The 20,195-nt window shown below is 37.4% G+C and overlaps 1 protein-coding gene across 3 annotated transcripts in view; it reads right to left on the bottom strand.

The window, feature by feature from the left end:
* The window catches only part of LOC145984069 (uncharacterized), a 192,609-nt gene that overhangs the window by 26,881 nt on the left and 145,533 nt on the right, over positions 1–20,195 (bottom strand). For 2 of the 3 annotated variants that reach the window (XM_083117456.1, XM_083117454.1), the window contains 3 exons: positions 11,117–11,211; positions 4,466–4,573; positions 1,031–1,139 (listed from right to left, as the gene is read on the bottom strand). In XM_083117456.1, the coding sequence (XP_082973582.1) occupies positions 4,493–4,573; positions 11,117–11,211 (176 nt within the window). In that variant the 3' untranslated portion in view covers positions 1,031–1,139; positions 4,466–4,492. Of the gene's footprint in view, positions 1–1,030; positions 1,140–4,465; positions 5,482–11,116; positions 11,212–20,195 lie in introns of all 3 variants that reach the window. The other variant, XM_083117455.1, reaches the window with a different exon arrangement.

Consider the following 20,195-nt stretch of genomic DNA (forward strand, 5'->3'; position numbering starts at 1 on the left):
ATTGTGAAGAAACTTGGAATATTCACATAATTTTATTTTGATCATTTATTTGTCTCTAACTTAATATGGCTTCAGATTCATAATCTCTCAAGGTTTGTGATTTCCTGTTTCCTTCCACTCCTGAAGCCTTCAATGTGAACTGAACTTTCTTGCAAGAACATTTTTATCTATGTTCTTAAAGGTTTGCATAACCACTTTTTGTAGATGGAAAATAATCTAACACAGTGTAGAGTGACTAGCCATGTGAGGTTGTGTTGTTGTATGTATATTTCGGTGTAGCTTGAAAAAGTTCTGGGAAACCAGGATGAAATGTCACAGATAAAATAAAAACCACTAAAAATAACTGTGTTAGATTATTTTGCATCTACAAGAATGTTATCTTCTTTACAAATCAATCAATACTTTTGAAATTCAACAAGAAAGCCATTCAACTGTAATGGTTCCAAAAAAATAGGACAACACACTACATGTACATAGTCCACTAATAAATTGAATACATAGTATTAGCCAGAGTTTTACTGAAAACATTGGTTACTAAATTCAAATAACTTTTTGTGAGGGAAAGATGCAATACAAAAATATACGTATGTGGTAGAACATAGATTTTAAATTTTAAGAGGCCCAAGCAAATTAAAAAAAAAAAAAGGTTAAATGCAAGAAATGTAAAAAGCAGGAAAGTATAAGAGAGAGGTGAAACTGAAGTACATGTCAGGACCAACTACACAACCTACATATTTTAGTGCATAATGTTGTGAAAATTATTTAACAAGAGGTAGGAAGTAATATTATGAATTCATAAGGAAAAAGCATGCAAAAGAATATGTGTGTTCCATCTCCAAAATTGACTCCTCCCCGAGCTATTGTGATAGGAATATGATGTGTTGTATTTCTTCATCAGTGGGTAACACATTGCCCATTCATACATGCACACACATTATACATGCATAAATATGGTATTACATTAAAGTTCAGCCTACAGATATATTTGTAATACAGATATGAACATGATATTTATGGCCAAGAAACTTACAGTAGTCATCTACTATATTTGGAGCACGTAAGATTATTTCTGGTTCAGAAGGAACATATCTGTTGCGCTTATTAGCCTTGCCCGGTTTATTCCGTAAAATCTGGCGGACCTGCAAATTAGAACAGGAAACATTACTTGTCATCTGTATGAAAATAAGTATAAAACATTATAATGGTTATTGTCCACCTTAAATAAAAATTCACCCAAGAGAATAGACCAAGTTTATGATACCTATTGCATTGTTTATTACATTACTTTTAGGCCCTCCAAAAAGTGTTACATATATTTAGTCACACATTAAATCATACAGGGCATTCTACATTTTTATAAACATAAAAGGAATGCAGTAATTGGAAAAACACCCATCTGAAAGCAATGTATAAAAGTTTAACGTATTCTGCTTCAAGCAAGTTCATAGGCTGCAAAAAGAAAAGAATGCCATAGTACAAAGGTAGTACAAAAGTGTCATAAAATAGAAGCATAAGACACCATTGTATATTCTGTTTAACCTTTTCTGTGGTTTCAGAAAAAAGAATACCATACACAGGTACACACAATCTGATAAACAAAGAGCATGGGAATGGAATATCAGATTATGTGCACATTAATAATGAAATACATAAATTCCAATTTACTTGTGGTATTTCTTGACAACTATTGTCTGATGGTACTTGGCATCGTTGAACCGATCCCGTTTCTCGAATGCGCCTATATGTCATACCAAACACGCTCACATCAGGTAAACTCGTTTTCATTCCTTTATTTCTCACAACACAACCGACAACTTCTTTTCACTTTACAAAGAGGTCTACAACGTGCCTTCTCCGCTTTATATTCAGATTTTTCCCCCAACCTGTGTGCCAGTTGACAACATTTGTATCTTTTTGGAGAGCTTATGAAACGAGGAAGTGTTTTCCGCAATTTTTACGCTAAGTGTGTTACCATTTTTTTTTAGTAATCCTCTTCGATTTAAATGATAATTTCTAAATTTCTTCATGACGTGTGCTCTTTCTGTGGGTATGGTAATTTTGGGCATGAATTTTTTTCTCAGTAGTCACTCATTTGTCAGCTGTTAGCAACATGTCAATTAAGTGCCCAGGGTGTAGTAGTTTTTTCAAAATTAGTAGTTTTTTGGTCGCAAGTCGGAATATGTCACGAAAATCTACAAACTGCAATAACTCGAAACCCATTGATTTCCGACCCCCGGTGCATAGGGTCAAATTTGTTGCAAATGTGCTCTAGTATTACCCCTTTCCAGGAATAGGTCGAATTACCAATCACCCTGTGTATGTAATATATATATGCATACAGAATAAAAGGAAGTAGGGCCATAAGGGCTAAATAACAAATACAAGAGGGAACAGTCACTGGACACAGGAAAAATTCAAATCTTTGCGCCCGCGAGCAACACCTTCAGGTGAATCAAGTGTGTGAACTTAGCAACATGGATGGAGTGATAAGTAGCCTGCATTGTTGCCAAGTCCAGAAAGAAGTTGTAGAGTGTGCCAATAAAAAATTGGTTCTTTCAACAGGCTTGTGGAGGGGGTGCAATATGGGATGTGGGGGAGGCAAAGGCTGGTGATGAAGGTAAGGGGTGAGGATGGGGAATTGACTGGGTGGCCTGGTTCAGGCTAGGGGATTTGGTTGCATTCAAGACTGATATATAGGCCCTCTCCCATCTTTAACGTACTGAGGTGTTGGTGGATTGGGGCAAGGAGATTGTAGTGATAATCCACCAACACCTCAGTATGTTAAAGATGGGAGAGGGCCTATATATCAGCTATAAGTGCAACCACATCCCCTGGCCTGAACAGGGCCACCCAGTCAAGTTCAACATCCTCACCCCTCACCTTCATCACCACCATTTGCATCCCCCCACAGTGGACGACCACCCACAACCCCCACCACTGAAGTTTTGACAAACCTGGCGAAAGAACCATGTGTCTTTTTTTTTTTGGCACTCTTTACAACTTCTTTCTGGAACTGGCAACTCTGCAGGCCACACTATTGCTCCATCCATGTTGCTAAGTTCACACGCTTCGTTTCTACACCTGAAGGTGCCGCTTGTGGCCATGGAAATGTCATTTTTTCCTGTGTCTGGTGTCTCTTTCCTCTCTTATTTGTTATATATGTATACGCACGCACGCACAAATTATATACACCGTGTGGCCATTGAATTATGACCACCCACGTAGAAGTGTGTTGGACCACCTTTTGCTTTTATGACAGCAGATATCCTATGTTGAATGGATTCCATAAGCTGTCTGGAGTAGTCCACAGGTATTGATAACCATGCTGAGTCCAGTGCAGCCTTCAGTGCTGGGATTGATGTGACTGATGTCTCCTGGCACCTAATGCATTGCTCCATATATTTCCAGATATGTTCTATCAGATTTGAATTGGGTGAATTCAGAGGTCATACCATATGTTGGAAGTCAGATGAGTGTTCCTCGAACCAATCCTGTACCACAAAAGCCCGATTACATGTTGCATTATCATCCTGGAAGATACCAGAATTATCAGGGTAAAAAAACAACATGGTGGGATGTAATGTGTCTGCTAGGAGACGATGATAAGACTGACCAGTGCAGCGGTGCTCTACATCTTGCATGGGTCCATATTTTTGCCATGTGAACATTCCCCACAACATACAGCTATCACCACTAACCTGCATCATTGACATTGTGCAAGATGGAATAACACTTAAGTGCTGTTTCCGCCAAACCCTCACACGACCATCCACAGAATGCACTAAAAACAAGACTCGTCAGAGCAACACAATTTCTCCAGGTCTTACACATTCCAATTTGCATATTCTTTGCACCACATGCATCACTTGAGCTTATGCTCTCGTGTCAGGAGTGGGTGGTGAGGGGTTTGTCTGCTGGCATATCCCATACCTGACAGTGTGTGATGAATAGTTCTGGTAGATACTGTCCCTGGTTGATTTGTGTTGTATTTGGATGTCAGTGGTGTGTCTGTTGGCTTGGATTAGTCGTTGTATCCTCCGCTCCCTCTGGCATCAACCATCCATACACTTCTGCTGCTCGGACATCATTTTACAGTATTCACCACACTCTTGGAACACTTTCACTACTGCCAATATTGAACATTCCACCACTGTAGCAGTTTGTGAAATGGATGAACCGGCTCTTCTGGCCCCGATGGTCTGATCTTTGACAAACTCTGTCTGGTCCTCCCATTTCCCCATTTTGAACCACAATTCATACTGAACTCAAAACACCAAATCTCTGCACCACACATCGGCTACCAGCATCCTCTCGCAAAACATGTCATCAACAAACGACTTTCATTGAGCACAGCGGTGGTCATAATTCAATTGCCACTTGGTGTATATTCAGGGATAGAATGAGAAAAAGAGACAGAAGGACGAATAAACAAAAATATGTAAAGTAAGAGACAGTAAACACTTACCAAATACAAATATAAGAAGTTGATATTTCATGGCCTGGCTGCATGTTCAAAGAAGAAGAGAACAGATGGCATCGGTGTAGTCAGAAAGAAGTGATAGGCGACAGGCGTCTACGAGAAAAATACTTTAGCCAGTGTTTATGGCATGGTTGGTTGTAGGTGAAGTTTGGGAAGGAAAAAGAGGTATATAGGGGGGTATAGTGGCATGCATGCCCGATATGTAGGTCTTTTCCCATCACCTGTGAGAGGAGGTGTCTGTGGATGGTGGTATTAAGTGGATAATGGCCATGCAGAAACAGTCGTTAAAGGTAGTGTTGTGGCAGTTGGTGTGTGTGTGGCGATAGTAAGGTCAGAGTTTTGGGTTGAGGAACGGAGGTTCAGGGGCAGAAATGTTTCGCCAAGGTAGAATTCACAACAGATTTGGCAAATAAGTATGTATATAAGGTTGGAGGTGATGAAGGTGCATTTCAGGTGAAGGGTGAACTAACTTGCCAACAGCAGTGGGGATCTGGATGGTGAGTGAGGTGATGAATATGGGGCAGGTCTTGCACCTGTCGGCTGGGAGTTAGGATATTTCGAACCAAGATGTTCTTGAGGTGGGGAGGAGATGGAAGATGACCCTGGGTTTGTCCCAAAACATATTCCTGGTGTTGGGATCACCCTGAAGGATGGGGAGGAAGGAGTGAAGGGTATGTTTGATTTTCATGAGGTGAGTGTGGTATTGGGTGATTAATGCAGATGCGGTCAGTTTTGGATTGTTTAGTCGGATGTAGGCAGTGGCTCTGGTGATTTGTTTGTTGAAGAGGGTTGGGGGTAACCATGGTTGTAGTTTTTGCAGGATGAGGGGGATGAATTCAGGCATTGGCCTCTGAGGGCTAGGGAGAATGGGATGACTTTTTAGGTATGGTATGGGTGAGAACTGTAGTAGTGGAGATATTGAAGATAGTTGGTGGGTTTGGTATTATGGAGGTTACCAGGTTACCTCCCATGATGCGGATGTCCAATCCTAATTATCCTTCCTGTGAATAAACACACAATTTAAAGGTGCAGCTGATATACTGCCTACTTAAAGCAGTCAGTAGAATTGACATTAATGCTTTGTTTATTTTAAAAGATTGCAGATTCCTTCATAACCAATCCTAGGTTCACGAATTACTAGATAAAATGTTAATTAGTGTCTATTGTTCTCATCTTTAAAAAGGCCCTTGCATGTATTATTGTATGCTTGACTCTCGTGATTATTAGATTGACTGAATATTGACTTTAACTTAGGTCTAATGCTGTCACCTTGTAATCGGTAATCAAAACTCTGGACCCCTTGGTGATATGGAGACACGTTTTTAACTGTAGGTATGGTATCGATTAGTCCATCTTAGCATAAAGTAAATTACAAACCATCTTCAACTCGTGAAAATGATCAGTCAAAGATGTTCCAAAGTGCAAAATTGTGTACTTTTTTTTAGTGCAGTAACATATCATTATCACTTTGTGCATGTGTATTGAGATAGGCATTGAAGATTTACTAAAAGCAGTGTACAAATATATGTATAATGTGAACGAATCCACTGACTTCAAAGGTAATTCTTTTTTCAACTTCTTGTGAATTAACACAAACTATTTTGCACAACACTAATATAAAATAATGGCATCCTGTGATAAAACTAAAATCATATTTTACATTATTGTGGAAAAGTGCATTGTACTAACAAAATGCAGTCAACATATTCTGTAAGTGGATCAGTGGCGTATTCTGACATGTTTCTGCCCTCAAAATCTCCTTTACAATGCATGTTGTCCCAATTCTTGAATATGGTTTCTGTATTTGGTCAATGGCCTGTGAAAGCAATACAAAGAAAACTAATAAAGTAGTCAATTTCTTCGTCGGAATAGTCAAACATAGATGCCCAGCCCTTGCAAACTTTTCCAAACATGAAATTCTATCCACTCTACAAATTTATGATCTTTCTCCTTGCCGTCAACTTTCAGATTTAACATCTCATTTCAGAATCATTAATGGAAAAGTTTTCACCAGCGAGCTCTTGCCACTTCTTAATATCAGAATACTATGTAACAGCAGCAAATGCAAAAACTTCTTTTACATTAAATCTTCAAGACTATCTTTAGAACAGGCTACAAACCATTTACAACTTATTATAAGATGCTCCAGGTTCAAAACAGATTTACAGAACTGTGTGTGTCAAGTAGTTGAAGAGTAAATAATGTTGTTTTTACCCTAGTTGTTATTATTCTTGTTATATAAGTATATGTATGCGCATGAGCCCATCTTATTATTTTGCTTACTTCTTTTTCTGTTGATATCTTGATGTAAAATACATTTTTCTGTATTCATGATTTTTTTAAAAAATAAATATGAAAAAAAGATTGTTTACCACTGGTACATGCAAGCTGCATGAAAGAATATGCCACTGAACTGGCAAAGTGCAAAGAATAGGTAAATGTACAGTTCCCCATGCACATAGCACCATGCCAAGGCAGAATTAGGGCATGTGGGGGTAGGGGCCCACATATTCTTGATCTCTGCCATTTTGAAGATGATGTGATCAACATCACCCCCCCCCCCCCCCCCAGGTTCCCATTTATTTGAGGCTGAGTGAGCCCTGGAGCTGATTTATGCAGGAAGAAGGTGGGAAAAATTACAACCTTACATCACCCACCCCAGGAATCGAACCCAGGTCTACCACATGGCAGTCAGACACACTAATGACTAGACCCCCGCGACTCGTGAAGTGCAAAGAATAATAAATAAATAATAAGCACAAACATCTTGAACTTTGTCTGAAGTCCACTTTATGCCCAGATAGACTACACTTTCAAAATGGAATTTGAAATAATATCCAATAATATACCTCCACCAGGGATTGAACCTTGTCACTACAAGAGGCTGATACGCCCTGTAAAATTATTTATCTAGTTGCAGCATATTGCATTACAAATCATTAAACACACAACTGAAACTGAAATCAAATTGGTTAGCAAAAATTAGCAAAAAGTCACAATCAAAATTTTAATTATTGCAACAAAGAGCTTGCTTTCTATTTTTTAAATAAATATTCATTCAATTTTTTTTAAACTGTATTCTAGGTAGAAGTTATATCCATCAACTCTCACCAAGACACATGTACTGTAAGAAATGCAGTTACTGCCTCACCATACCATTATTCCTCCTAATCAACGCTATTTCTGATGTTGCACATGAAACCTATCCAGCCAGATACTACTCATAACCTACAATTCTACCTCAGGTGTGAGTACAATTTTATTGAGCATGTATTAAAATTTCTGCCTCCTCATTTCTTTACACTACAACATCTAGCAACCTTTTCTGCTCTAACATCATCATACAGTGAAGTCCAGAAATTAATTATATGACAGTAGAAAACTTATTACGTCTCATGCCAGCAATATATTTGTAAACAAAACAATAAAACACCCAAAACGGGAAAATATAAAACACTTTAGGAGTTCTTCCAAGCTTTCGATTCCATCTCTGAATCATCATCAGGGCTGGTCGAGAGGCGACGGAAGTGACACTGTTGAAGTTCTGCTGGCATTACTAACTGTGTCTAGCCAGAAGATGTCATAGAGATCTTGCAGTGTTGGTAAGTTCTTGTATGTTTGGATTATTGGCGGGGGAGATGGATTTGTAAGTTTTACTGTGTTGTACCATGATAAATAAAGATTTCCACATAAATTGTCATGAAGATTATTTGCGTTCTGATCATGTGAACACCTTCCTTAACATCCCGTTCTATTTTTCCTTTTGCCTGTGCCAGGAAGGAAACCCAATCCTGTAGTAATTGGTGGTTGGTTTCTATATGTTTGGACAAACCGGAAGAACTTTCTTTCGTGCGTATGTATCCTATGTGGTCTGCAAATTGGTCTTCGATGAGTCTTTTGCATTTTCTGTTGTATTTACATTTGATACTGTAGATGTTGGAATTTGTTAATGCATCTTTGTTGTAAGTTCTGAAGCCTGCTAAGTTTTGGCCCATGGATTTACCAGGTTTGTATGCTATTTTGTAATTCAGTTTATCTAGGATGCATTTGAGTTTGGTGGATAGGCCTGGTACAAATGGTATTCATAACCATAGTCGGGAATCCTCTTCTTCATTTTTGGGATGGTTGTTTGTTTTTTTTCCCCTTTTCTTTCACTTTTTGTAGGTTCTGGTCTATAACGCTGGGTCTGTAGCCATTGAAAGAGGTCTGTTGTCTTAGAATATCCAGTTCATCTACTAGCATTTGATTGTTGGAGCATAAGTGCAAGGCTCTTCTGATGAAGATGTTGTCTTTTTGTCCTGGTGGGTGGTTGGACTGTTTATGTATGCAACTTCCTACTGTGGGTTTGCAGTAAATTTTGGTCACAAATAGTTTATTTTCTCTGAATATGGTTCAGAAAAAGCCTCGCTCAATGGTTTGATTGATTGATGGATTTGGTGTTTTAAGTCCACTTTATGGACAGTAAGACTAACCGAAACTGGACCTACAGTTTAAAGTGGGATCCGAATCACTATGTGCCCCCACTGCCTCTCTCAATGGCTACAGACCCAGCATCATAGACCAGAACCTGCAAAAGTGAAAGAAAAGGGGGGGAAACCCAGAAGCAACCATCCCACAAATGAAGAAGAGGACTCGTGACTATGGCTAGGGATGCCATTTGTACCAGACCTATCCACCAAACTCTGATGCATCCTAGAAAAATGGAATTACAAAATAGCATACAAACCTGGTAAATCCATAGGCCAAAGCTTAGCAGGCTTCAGAACTTAACAACAAACATCCATTAACAAATTCCGGCATCTACAGTATCAAATATGAATGCAACAGAAAATGCAAAAGACTCATCAAAGACCGATTTGCAGACTGATTGGGATACATATGCATGAAAGAAAGTTCTTTCGGTTTGTCGAAACATATTGTTTCCTCCTTCCCTTATTTTATTACCGGAATATAATTATAGGGTGAAGAAAAGGGACTAGTGAGAGGTTGTGTAAATAGGCTCAGACCTTTATAAGTTTGGAGTGACGCCTCCATCCTCCAGGTACATACCTGCACTCTATCTTCCACGATGTTGACTCACTCAAACCAAATCCAAAACTAATCTCGAAATTTCCTTCCGATCTTCTCAGATCGGTTCGGTTGCTTCGCTATACAAATTCCAATACCTGTCGATTCAGATCCGTTTGTCAGGCTGGTACCTTTCCATGAATGAGGCAAATAATGGAATTTATAAGGTCTGCATTCCAATCAGACGAGAACATCCTGTCTCCGTAATGTTTCGTTTTCAAGTACACCTTCTAATTTTTACCTACAAGTCAACAATATAGAAACCAACCACCAATTACCACAAGATTGTGTTTCCTTCCTGGCACACGAGAAAGGTAAAATAGAATGGGATGTTAAGGAAGGTGTTCACATGATCAAAAACACAAATAATCTTCATGACAATTTATGTGGAAATCTTTATTTATCATGGTACAACACAGTAAAACTTAAAAATCCATCTCCCCCTGCTAATAGTCCAAACATACAAGAACTTACCAACGCTGCAAGACTGCAATGACACTTCCAGCAGACACAGAGAGTAATGCCAGCAGAACTTCAACGGTGTCACTTCCGTCGCCTCTCGACCAGCCCTGATGATGATTCAGAGATGGAGTCGAAAGCTTGGAAGAACTCCTAAAGTGTCTTTAATCGTGCTGTTTGTGTGTTTCTTTATGGATTTTTAACAAAGAAATTTATTTTATTTACAGTGGAACCCTGATTTTACATTTTTTGCATGGTACATTCAACCTTGATGGTCCCAACAAAGCAAAATGTTTTACATTTTCCTACATTTTAAGTTTCTTCACCTTGGTCACCTGAAAAACGTAAAATCAAGGTTTCACTGTATATCCCTGCCTTCCTAACACCGATGCTAGTGTGGCATCTGACAGACTCACATGATGACCTGCGTTGAAAACATATTTTTTTGAGAATTATTGTGATTCAGATGAACCGAAGCGTGAACACAATTACTTTTCAAACCAATATATTTATTTAAAAAAATACAAAACCTACATCTTTTATAAAAAATACAAAACTCTAGCAATACACAACAAAAACTTACATTTTTAGTTGGATAAAACACATTATTTGTTTTGGGCACAAATGCAACAAATATTCATTGAGTGTTCTAAAATACAAGACCTACATCCAAAGGATTATAAAGCCTTTTGCAGTCCATCTGTAAGAAGAATATTTAATTTTAGCTTATAAATAAGAGAGAATAACTACGACTTAGCCTTGTTGTTTCTAGAACTTGTGTTTTATAACAGATGCTGTATGTACAATTTTGTAACAAGAGTACTCGCATGGCATCTGAGAAACTCGGTGCAGACAATATCGCTAATAACTTCTCACCGCACAAACTTGAACCGTCGTAGCTCATTCTGAGTAATCATTTGCTCATACCAGAACGGTACTGGGCCAGGGAATACCTAAGCTACCTTGTTACAGAAGTTATCGCTACTGAGAGACCCTCTGGTATCTCGTAGTCACCGCACGAGCAACGGAGGGATATATATATATATATATATATATATATATATATATGAAACAAAAATATGGCTTGTATAACAAATATAATTACTTTACCTTTATGCGGCTTACAGGAACATCTGAAACACCTCTACTTGGGATGAATCTGTCACCAAATGTAGGACATATATTTTGAAGAGTTTTACTTTTTACTGTAAAAGAAAGATTAAAAAATCAAGACCAAACCAGTTCAATTCTCTAACACTATTGCTGTAGGATAATGCTTTACCTAAAACTTATTCTTGAAAGGAAATCTAGCAGTAAATATTTGGGACAAAGCAGATTAACATGTACTCTATCCCTACTGACCAACATAGTCACATTGTATCAGTAAATTACTGATAATTTTATCCATTTGATATATCTACAAACTGCCTGTAATTTACTGAAAACATCTGTAATTTTGTTATTTTTATGAACACAAACATATAATCTCAATGTCCTGGTTTTGTAAATTAAGTGTCTAATTATACAGTTTATTTATCAAAGCAAAACCTATGGCAGTCATCTGGTTATATAAATTACTTAACACTAGAAGCGCCAAGCCGGTCATTTTGACCGTTTTTCAAATTGCAGTCTCTGCTTTGTACAGAAACCTTTTTCTTTGTGCGTTGAAATTTTGTGACTTTTCATAAAATTTGCAGTACATTATTACTGCTATGCATTATTTACAAAAAAAATAATACTAATGGAAATATTTGTGTTTCTACCTAGAAGCGCCATTGCCGGTCATTTTGACCGCTAATGTATTTCAATGGAAAACCACTTCTCGATTGGAACGTTGCACTTACAGTTTCCACCCCTATTCTTCCTTCCTCTTTTGGACTCGCCCATATATGTTGGCGTATTGCCGAAGCTGATAAGAAGAAGAAAGTGAAGACTCAGTTTCGTTTGAACACTGCAGTTTGTAAGCAATAATGTGTCCTCAGTCCAGAGGAATATTTGAAAGCATTACAGGAGATTAGTGAAAATGAATCCGATGTCGAGGACCCAGATCTTACTGATGATGATATGGACTACATTCCTACAACGGATGGGGATGATGTAACTGATTCTGTGGATTCTGAAAACGACGAAGTATTGAAAGAATCTTCAAGTAATGAAGCAGGTAGTTGTGCAATTACATCCTGTGTGTGCGTGTGTGTGTGTGTGTGTGTGCGTGTGTGTGTGTGTGTGTGCGTGCGAGTGTGTATGCACACAATGATTCGAACCCCTGAGAGTGAGTGTGAAAGAGAGAGAGAGAGAGAGATTCTTGATTTATAGGTATTCAATTTTGATAATTACCATGATGTCTTCTGACCAGTCACTGGCACTAGACACTGGTCATCAAACATTCCTTTTTATTTTGTTTTTTATACTCACTCATTCTGATTGTAATAATTGCACTTTGAATCATGATACCAATATTGTTTCAACAAACAAATAATAATAATAATAATAATAATAATAATACTTTCAATTGTAATACTAATATCGCTGCAACTCCGTTCTTTTTCAGGACCATCTCTTAGAAGAGGGAAACTGAAAAATTCGACAAACAAGACATCTGTGGGAGCTAGAGGTCGAGGAAGGAGCTCTGGAACAGACCAAGGAGGACGACATTTCATTGGAAGCCACAAGGTAGGTTCAGTGTATGTTGGCAAGGATGGTATAAATTCTTGGACTGTTGAATCTACTGGAGCACATGCTGGAGGGTGACGTAGTGCTCAAAATGGATTGAGAGATACAGCAGGTCCCACTCCATACGCAAAATGCCATGTTGGTTCAAACGTTGCCAGTGCATGGCGACTTCTTGTAGACGATTCCATGCTTCGACACATACACAAGTGTACGGAAGAAGCAGCAGCTCGAAACCAGCAACCCAAGTGGCGTTTGTCATTACAAGAACTTGATGCTTTCCTGGCTATTTTATATGCTAGAGGAGCGTATGGGTGCAGTTCTATAGACTACGATTTTTTATGGAAAACTACTTGGGGGTCACCTTTCTTTCAACAAATAATGTCAAGAAACAGATTCAGGGAAATAATGAAATATCTTAAATTCGATTCAAAATCATCCAGATCTGAATGATTACAAACTGATAATTTGCACTGTGTTCTGAAATTTGGGACAAATTTATAGCTAATTGTAGGAGTTGCTACACTCCAGGGGAAAATTTGACAGTTGACGAACAATTGTTTCCTTCGAAAGCAAGGTGTAGATTTACACAGTATGCCAAACAAACCAGACAAATTTGGTATAAAATTTTGGATGCTAGTGGACGTACATTCCAAATACATGTGCAATGCCTTTCCATACCTTGGGAAAGATGAATCAAGGAATGATAATGTTACTGTACCTGAAAATGTTGTATTGAGAATTACTTCACCTTATCTAAATGCGGGTAGAAATGTAACTACTGACAATTATTTTACATCGCTAAAACTTGCTGAGAAGCTAAAGGAGAGGAAGACAAGCGTAATTGGCACCATGAAGAAAAATAGAAAGGAGATTCCTAATGAAATTGTGAACAATAGAACACAAGTGTATGAAACATGTTTGCTAAAAAAGGGGGACATTACATTGTGTGCATACCAAGATAAACCAAACAAAAATATTCTACTCCTAAGCTCCGTGCATTCAGATGTAGAAGTAGATTTGCAAAGCCAGAAGAAACTCCCAGAAACAATCAAGTATTACAAGCAAACTAAATGCAGTGTTGTAGTTGTTGATCAAGTGGCACGCAAATATTCAGTCCGTGCTTCATCACGTAGATGGCCGGTACATGTGTTTTACAATATCTTAGATCTGGCAGCAATAAATGCATGGGTAGTTTACAAGGCAGTCACGGGGAGGAATGTTATGAGACATAACTTTTTGATAGAATTAGCTGAGGAACTGAGAGAAGGACATTTGAATGCAAAGCCCAATAAAATACTGTCAACATCAATATCACATGCACGGAATGTTAAGTGGCTCTGTTTCCAGAAAGAGGCACCAATGCCAGGTGGCATTGTGCAATGAAAACAAAACAAGTGACATTTGTTCAACGTGCAACAAATATGTTTGTGGAAAATCTGTTTCTGGTGTAGAAAAGGTACTGAAATGCAAAAAATCTACTATGTGAAATTTCATGACGGAAACTTATTTCCTTGAAGAAAATGAATATTTATTGTTGTAATTAGTGCATGGAAAATAAAAATTGCTGGGTTTCATGATATTTTTGTATTCTTTTACAAAATATTTTGTTTTATTAGTAATAAGATGATTATTGGCAATATCCATTTTGAGAAATGGTCAAATTTTAAATACCGGTCATTTTGACCGGAGGTGGCACTTCTAGGTAGTAAAAGATCCTGGCGCTTCTAGTGTTAAGAAGATTAATAATGAAAACTGTCATTTTTCAAGGACTACTTGCAAAATTTTATTGAATCTGTAGAATAATGGCCATAGGCAGGGCTCGAAAAATCCCGGTCGCCAGGGCGACTAAAATTTCCAGCCCGGCGACTGTGATCTTTTGCTGCAATATGTACAAAATTTTGAAGATTCTTTATTTGCGTGGGCGAGGTTCAGCGGCTGTTCTGCCACCTAACCCATGTCATGGAGTGTGGTCAATATTTAAGGACATGTTGCATGCATCTGTTGACAAAATTTTGACCTGCTAGTGTTGCCATTTACGGAGGATATGCCCCATAAATGGCACTTTTTCATTCAACCCATAAAATCGCCAGTCAAAAATTAATCAAATGCTGCACATGATCAATATTGGTCGCAAATTACAGATTGACATGGCATCAGACAACTAATTATGACTATTTGATAATTTCTTACATATTTTTCTCACTCAAAAATGCATTTCTGAAATAAAATTAACACTGCCTTCCGCCAGTTATTAATTTACCTAATTTTCTGTGTGGTGTAAACTGATATTTTTTTAGAATTGAAAAATATCTCAATGGATGAGGCTTTATAATGCAGAAAACTTACGGATTTCAAGATATATATATTTTTTTAAAGTTTGGGTTGCGCGATTTTTGAAACACCGTAGTATGCACAATTGCTAGCAGGTGGTTTCCTGGCGCCTGATATTCAGAGCTGGCAACTAGCTCTGAAGAAGATATTTTGAGCACTGGCCATAGGTATCAGTGAATTTTACATCTGCACTTTATCAGTAATGGCAAAATGTCATATGACTCCAACAGACACTGTGCTGATTTGATTAAGAATGCTACAATCTACAGGATGGATAACTCAAACACAATCTCTCTTAGGCACTGTTAGAAGGGCAGAATTTCATAGTGATTATGTAGCAAAAAGAAAGTGTGCTGGTATTGTACTGAAACATTCTGCTGGTTTGATAAACAGCTGCTTAAGACAGGCAGTTGAGAAGTACAAATTTTAAAGGCAACAAACTGAGAATGCTGTTGATTTGGTCAGTAGTATAAAAGTATATACTATTGGCGCGATAAATGATGAACCCCCCCTCAGGCAGATTTGGCTACACTTAAAACAAGCTCAACATGCCCATATGAGCTTTTTGCTCAAGTGTGGAACCCTGTCTAATCCAAGATTTTTGTAAAAATGCCCTCGGGAAGTTCCTGTGAAATGATGACCCCCCTCAGATTGATTTGCCTACACTTACAAAAGGCACTTCTGTAAGATTGTTGTCCATAAGCTTGTTAAAAATATGCCCCTCTTGATATTTTTTTTGGCTACATTTAAAACTAAGCCCCACCCACCCACCCCCCCATCCCCCCCCCACACACACACCCACAGCACATTGTTAAACCCAACTGATATTTTTTATTAAGTATAGAGTTTTGATTTGAACCCCAAGAAATTTTATATAAATACCAAAGCCAAAAATATTCACACACATACACACACACACACACACTAAATATACAAAACACACTGCTGAACCCAACTGATATTTTTTTATTAAGCATAGAATTTTGATTTGAACCCCAAGAAATTTTATATAATAAACCAACAACAAAAATGCTTAATCAAAAATATTGTAATCAATGCAATAAGAATATATCCAGCCCCAATTGGGTTAAGCACCAAAAGAATTGTAATCCAGATAAAAGCAGAATTCTCACAAAAATATGCCCAAAATGCCATAGAAAATATAACATGAAATATTTCACTTATACTTGTTCTGCACAGTCATCAACATTTCCAAACAAAATTGATTGGAAATATTTGTGTGATTGCCCTGTATAACTTAGATTGCAAGGCCATATTTTGTAATTTTCTAGACCAGGAGCTAGACCCTGTGCACCAGAAACAGGCCATAAAATGCCTCTCCACAAATTATGTGAGCATCACGGAGCACACAATATACTTTACAATTTTGAGAATCTCAATTTAAATTCAGGAACAAGAGATTTGGATTTGATGTATCTGGAAATATCTCTTTTTTCAAAAAAATGTTTGCATCTTGAATCAACCTGCAAACAATATTACATGTTAGGCTAGGCTATCTCAACAGCAGAGGCATGCAGCTTAGTGGTTTCCCGCACTCACACTCTGTAAATACATTCCATGATTTTATTATCCTATTAAAGCACCCAATGCTGCAATTTTTAAATTTTTGCTGAAGAAGATACATGATTATCTCAGTCATGTTCAACATCTGAGAATTGTATGCATCAAAATATTGCAGGTGATGATTGAAATCTGCACCACTATACAACATCCCACTGTCTGTTGTGACAAATTCTGACCTATGGAACCTGTCCAGATGCATCAGCAAAAATCTGAAATGTTTCCAGTTTTAGCTCTGATTGGGAAGGATCTCAAAATCATAGAATCTCCCCACACTTGCATGATTTGAAAACCATCCGCCATAATAGGAAAAATCAATATAATAATAAAAAACAACAAACTGTCCCACAATTCTCCTGCAAGAATTATACTTGTGGCACTCAAAATCAGTGATGTATCTCAAGTTTAGATATTTGAAGCTTTGTGTGCTGTGCAGTGCCCAGTGGAACTCTGTCTTATTGTTGATTGAAAATATTAAGAATCTAATTTTGAAATCAGGAATAGGAGATTCAGACCTAATATATTTTGCAACATTTCTTCTATCAAAAAATGACATGTAGCTATTACTCCAAGAATATGTGAATATTGCTCCTACCCAAAAAACTGTGCACAAGACCCAAACTGAACAATCCCTGTTGTGGAAATTGGTACTCACAACAAAATCCAACCCAGAATATATGAATCCTGTGTTTGTAGTTATAAACTCAAATATGTCAAAATAACATATAACAATATTATGATTGAGTTTGAAGTCTGATCAAAGGGCATATATAAATTGTACATGCATTTGTGAACCAAGTAATTGTTCCTGAAGCCCAACAATTCTCTTATGTGTGAATTCAACCTTTCCCAATTATCCCAGATTCAGGAATCATACAATTCTGGCATATCTATTATCATAGATTTATCAACATGACTACTGTATATTCTTAATTTTAATAGCATCTGGAATTTTATCATAATCTACATATATACTCTGCTCATCCATGTTGAAATTGCCGGGTGTGCAGGGCTTATTGTAGAGGCCTGGATCCTTGAATTTCTTACCCTGTTGCATGTTGCTTGGGGGCTGATCGATCTCAACAGGTTCTATGTTGAAATTGCCGGGTGTGCAGGGCTTATTGTACAGGCTGGGATCCTTTAATTTCATATCATGTTGCATGTTGCTTGCAGGTTGATAGATCTCAACAGGTTCTATGTTGAAACTGCCGGGTGTGCAGGGCTTATTGTACAGGCCGGGATTCTTGGATCTTCTACCCTGTTGCATGTTGCTTGCAGGTTGAATTCATGTCCACTGTCAAGCAACCACCTGAACTCTGTTTCATTCCTAACTGCAAACAGATCATATTCCCGACAAGTCAGAAAAAAATAAAACAAGCCTGAAATCACACAGCAGTGAATCTGATTTTATGTATTTTGAGAGGTTTCTCCTGTCAAAAAACATTCCTACATAACTGCTCTATAGATATGTTAAGATTTGAAGGTTGCAGAAAATTGCACCTCAAAGGTTCAAAATATCTTATATCATGAAATTTTATCTTCTGGCTCAGCAGATACAGAATAATCTCATTTGCATTGATAACACTTGTGATGTATTTTCCTCCCCTAACAAAATCCACACCAGAAAACACCAAGCCTGTATCTGTAGTTACAAATTCAAAATCATCATAAGATTTCAAATGAATATCACAATTTAAATGTTTCCAGTTCTCAGATATGTTAAATGGGATATTAAAACAATACAGTGCTTCAAAATATTTTGTTGTGAACCAGTAATTTTTTCTGTAACAATCATAAAAACCTACAAAGAGCCCAACAATTCTCCTGTGCAGCAGATATATGTATTGTTCCTTCCTGCCCAACAATCCCAGATGCATGCATCCAAATTCACGGCCACAGTCAAGCACCCACCTGAATTCTGTCTCATTTCTAACAGCAAACACATCATATTCACATAAATTGGAAAATACAAGATTGAACCTATCTACAAGTGATTCTGATTTTACATATTGTGACAAGTTCCTTCTGTCAAAAAACATAGTGCAATCAGTGCTGTGTGTCATCCCTCTAGGACAATGACACATTCAAAAATGCAATGCTGTAATTTTTTAAGGGCATGTTCAACACTATGCCTGAGGATATTGTTCCTCTGCTGCTGATAATCTCTGTTTATTACATATTATTATTATTATATATTATTACATACGTTGAAACGTTTATATAGGAACAATGGTGGAAAATATCAGAATCAGATTATCTGGATTCTCTGAGTATGACCTGTTTGCAGTTTGCAATGAAACAGAGATGCAATGGGTGCTTGACAGTGCCTTGCCCTTTCACTACCTGTGCCTCAAACATATAAGCAAGTTTGAAAAAATTGTTTACAACAAGTGTGGCAGAATTGCTGGATTTTTTGTGAATTTTTACACAGATAATTATGGTTATTATTTCATGCTTAAAATATTCAATAATCATTGGTTGAGTAATTGCTATAATTTGTTTGCAGAGCATAGGATGAATATTGTTTCATGCCCAAGCTTGAATTGGATGCATTACAAATTCAGGATATCTACAAATCATAATATTGAATTTGTTACAACAGACAGTGACCACTTGTACAGTGGGGATGATTTTGATCCTGATTGTGTGTGGTACTCTAAGCATATATACTTGAATGAGATTATTATGTATTTCATAAGAGAAAAATTCAAACACTGTGACTGATTGCATTGCAAAGATTCTAGGTGGGAGCAATCTCAGCGGAACATGCAATTGTGGGAAACAATTATCTAGATTAAAAATTTAATTTCAGATAGAGCAGAAACAGCAGAGAGAGAGCAGAAACAGCAGGGAAAGCAGAGCAGTGGGAGAGAGGATTGAATCAAAGGTATGGAATTTTTTGACAGAAGATCTATTTACAAATATATAAAATCAGAATCACTTGTTGGGGATTTCAGGCATAGGTTCTCTGGACTCTCTGAGCATGACCTGTTCTCTGTGCAGAATGAAACTGAGATGCAGTGGGTGCTTTCAAGTGATTTTGCTTTTCACTACATGTCCCTGAAATCCCTGACAAGATTTGAAATATCCATGTTCAATACATGCAAAAGAATTGTTGGATTTTTTGTGCATTATTCTGTAGAGTGTTATTATTGGCATTGTGGATTTGCAATGTATGATGATTACTGGTACAACAATTGCAATAAGAATTGTTTTGTGCACAGAATGGACATAATTATGCCGCAGAGTCTAAACTGGGTCCATTATAAAATCTCAGAGTTTATGTGGACCTGAATCCTCTTGAATATGTCACTACAGATGAGGGCAATTTATACCTACATGAAGATTTTAAGCCAGGCATGAGCAAATTTTTAAAACATACAAACTTCAATGAAATTCTCATGTTTATGTTTAGGCAAAAATTTAAAAACTGTGAGCATGAATGCATATGCCTGTCACTTGAAGCACACAACATACAAAATACATGCCAATGCGGCAGGGAATTGTTCACACTGCCATTGTGCCTGTCATAATGCAGATTTTTTTTGACAGGAGATCAATTTCAAAATACATTAAATCTAAATCACTTGTTGGGGATTTTAGG

This window comes from Lepisma saccharinum, chromosome 2, assembly GCF_977018435.1.
Source record: "Lepisma saccharinum chromosome 2, izLepSacc3.1, whole genome shotgun sequence".
NCBI lineage: Eukaryota > Metazoa > Arthropoda > Insecta > Zygentoma > Lepismatidae > Lepisma > Lepisma saccharinum.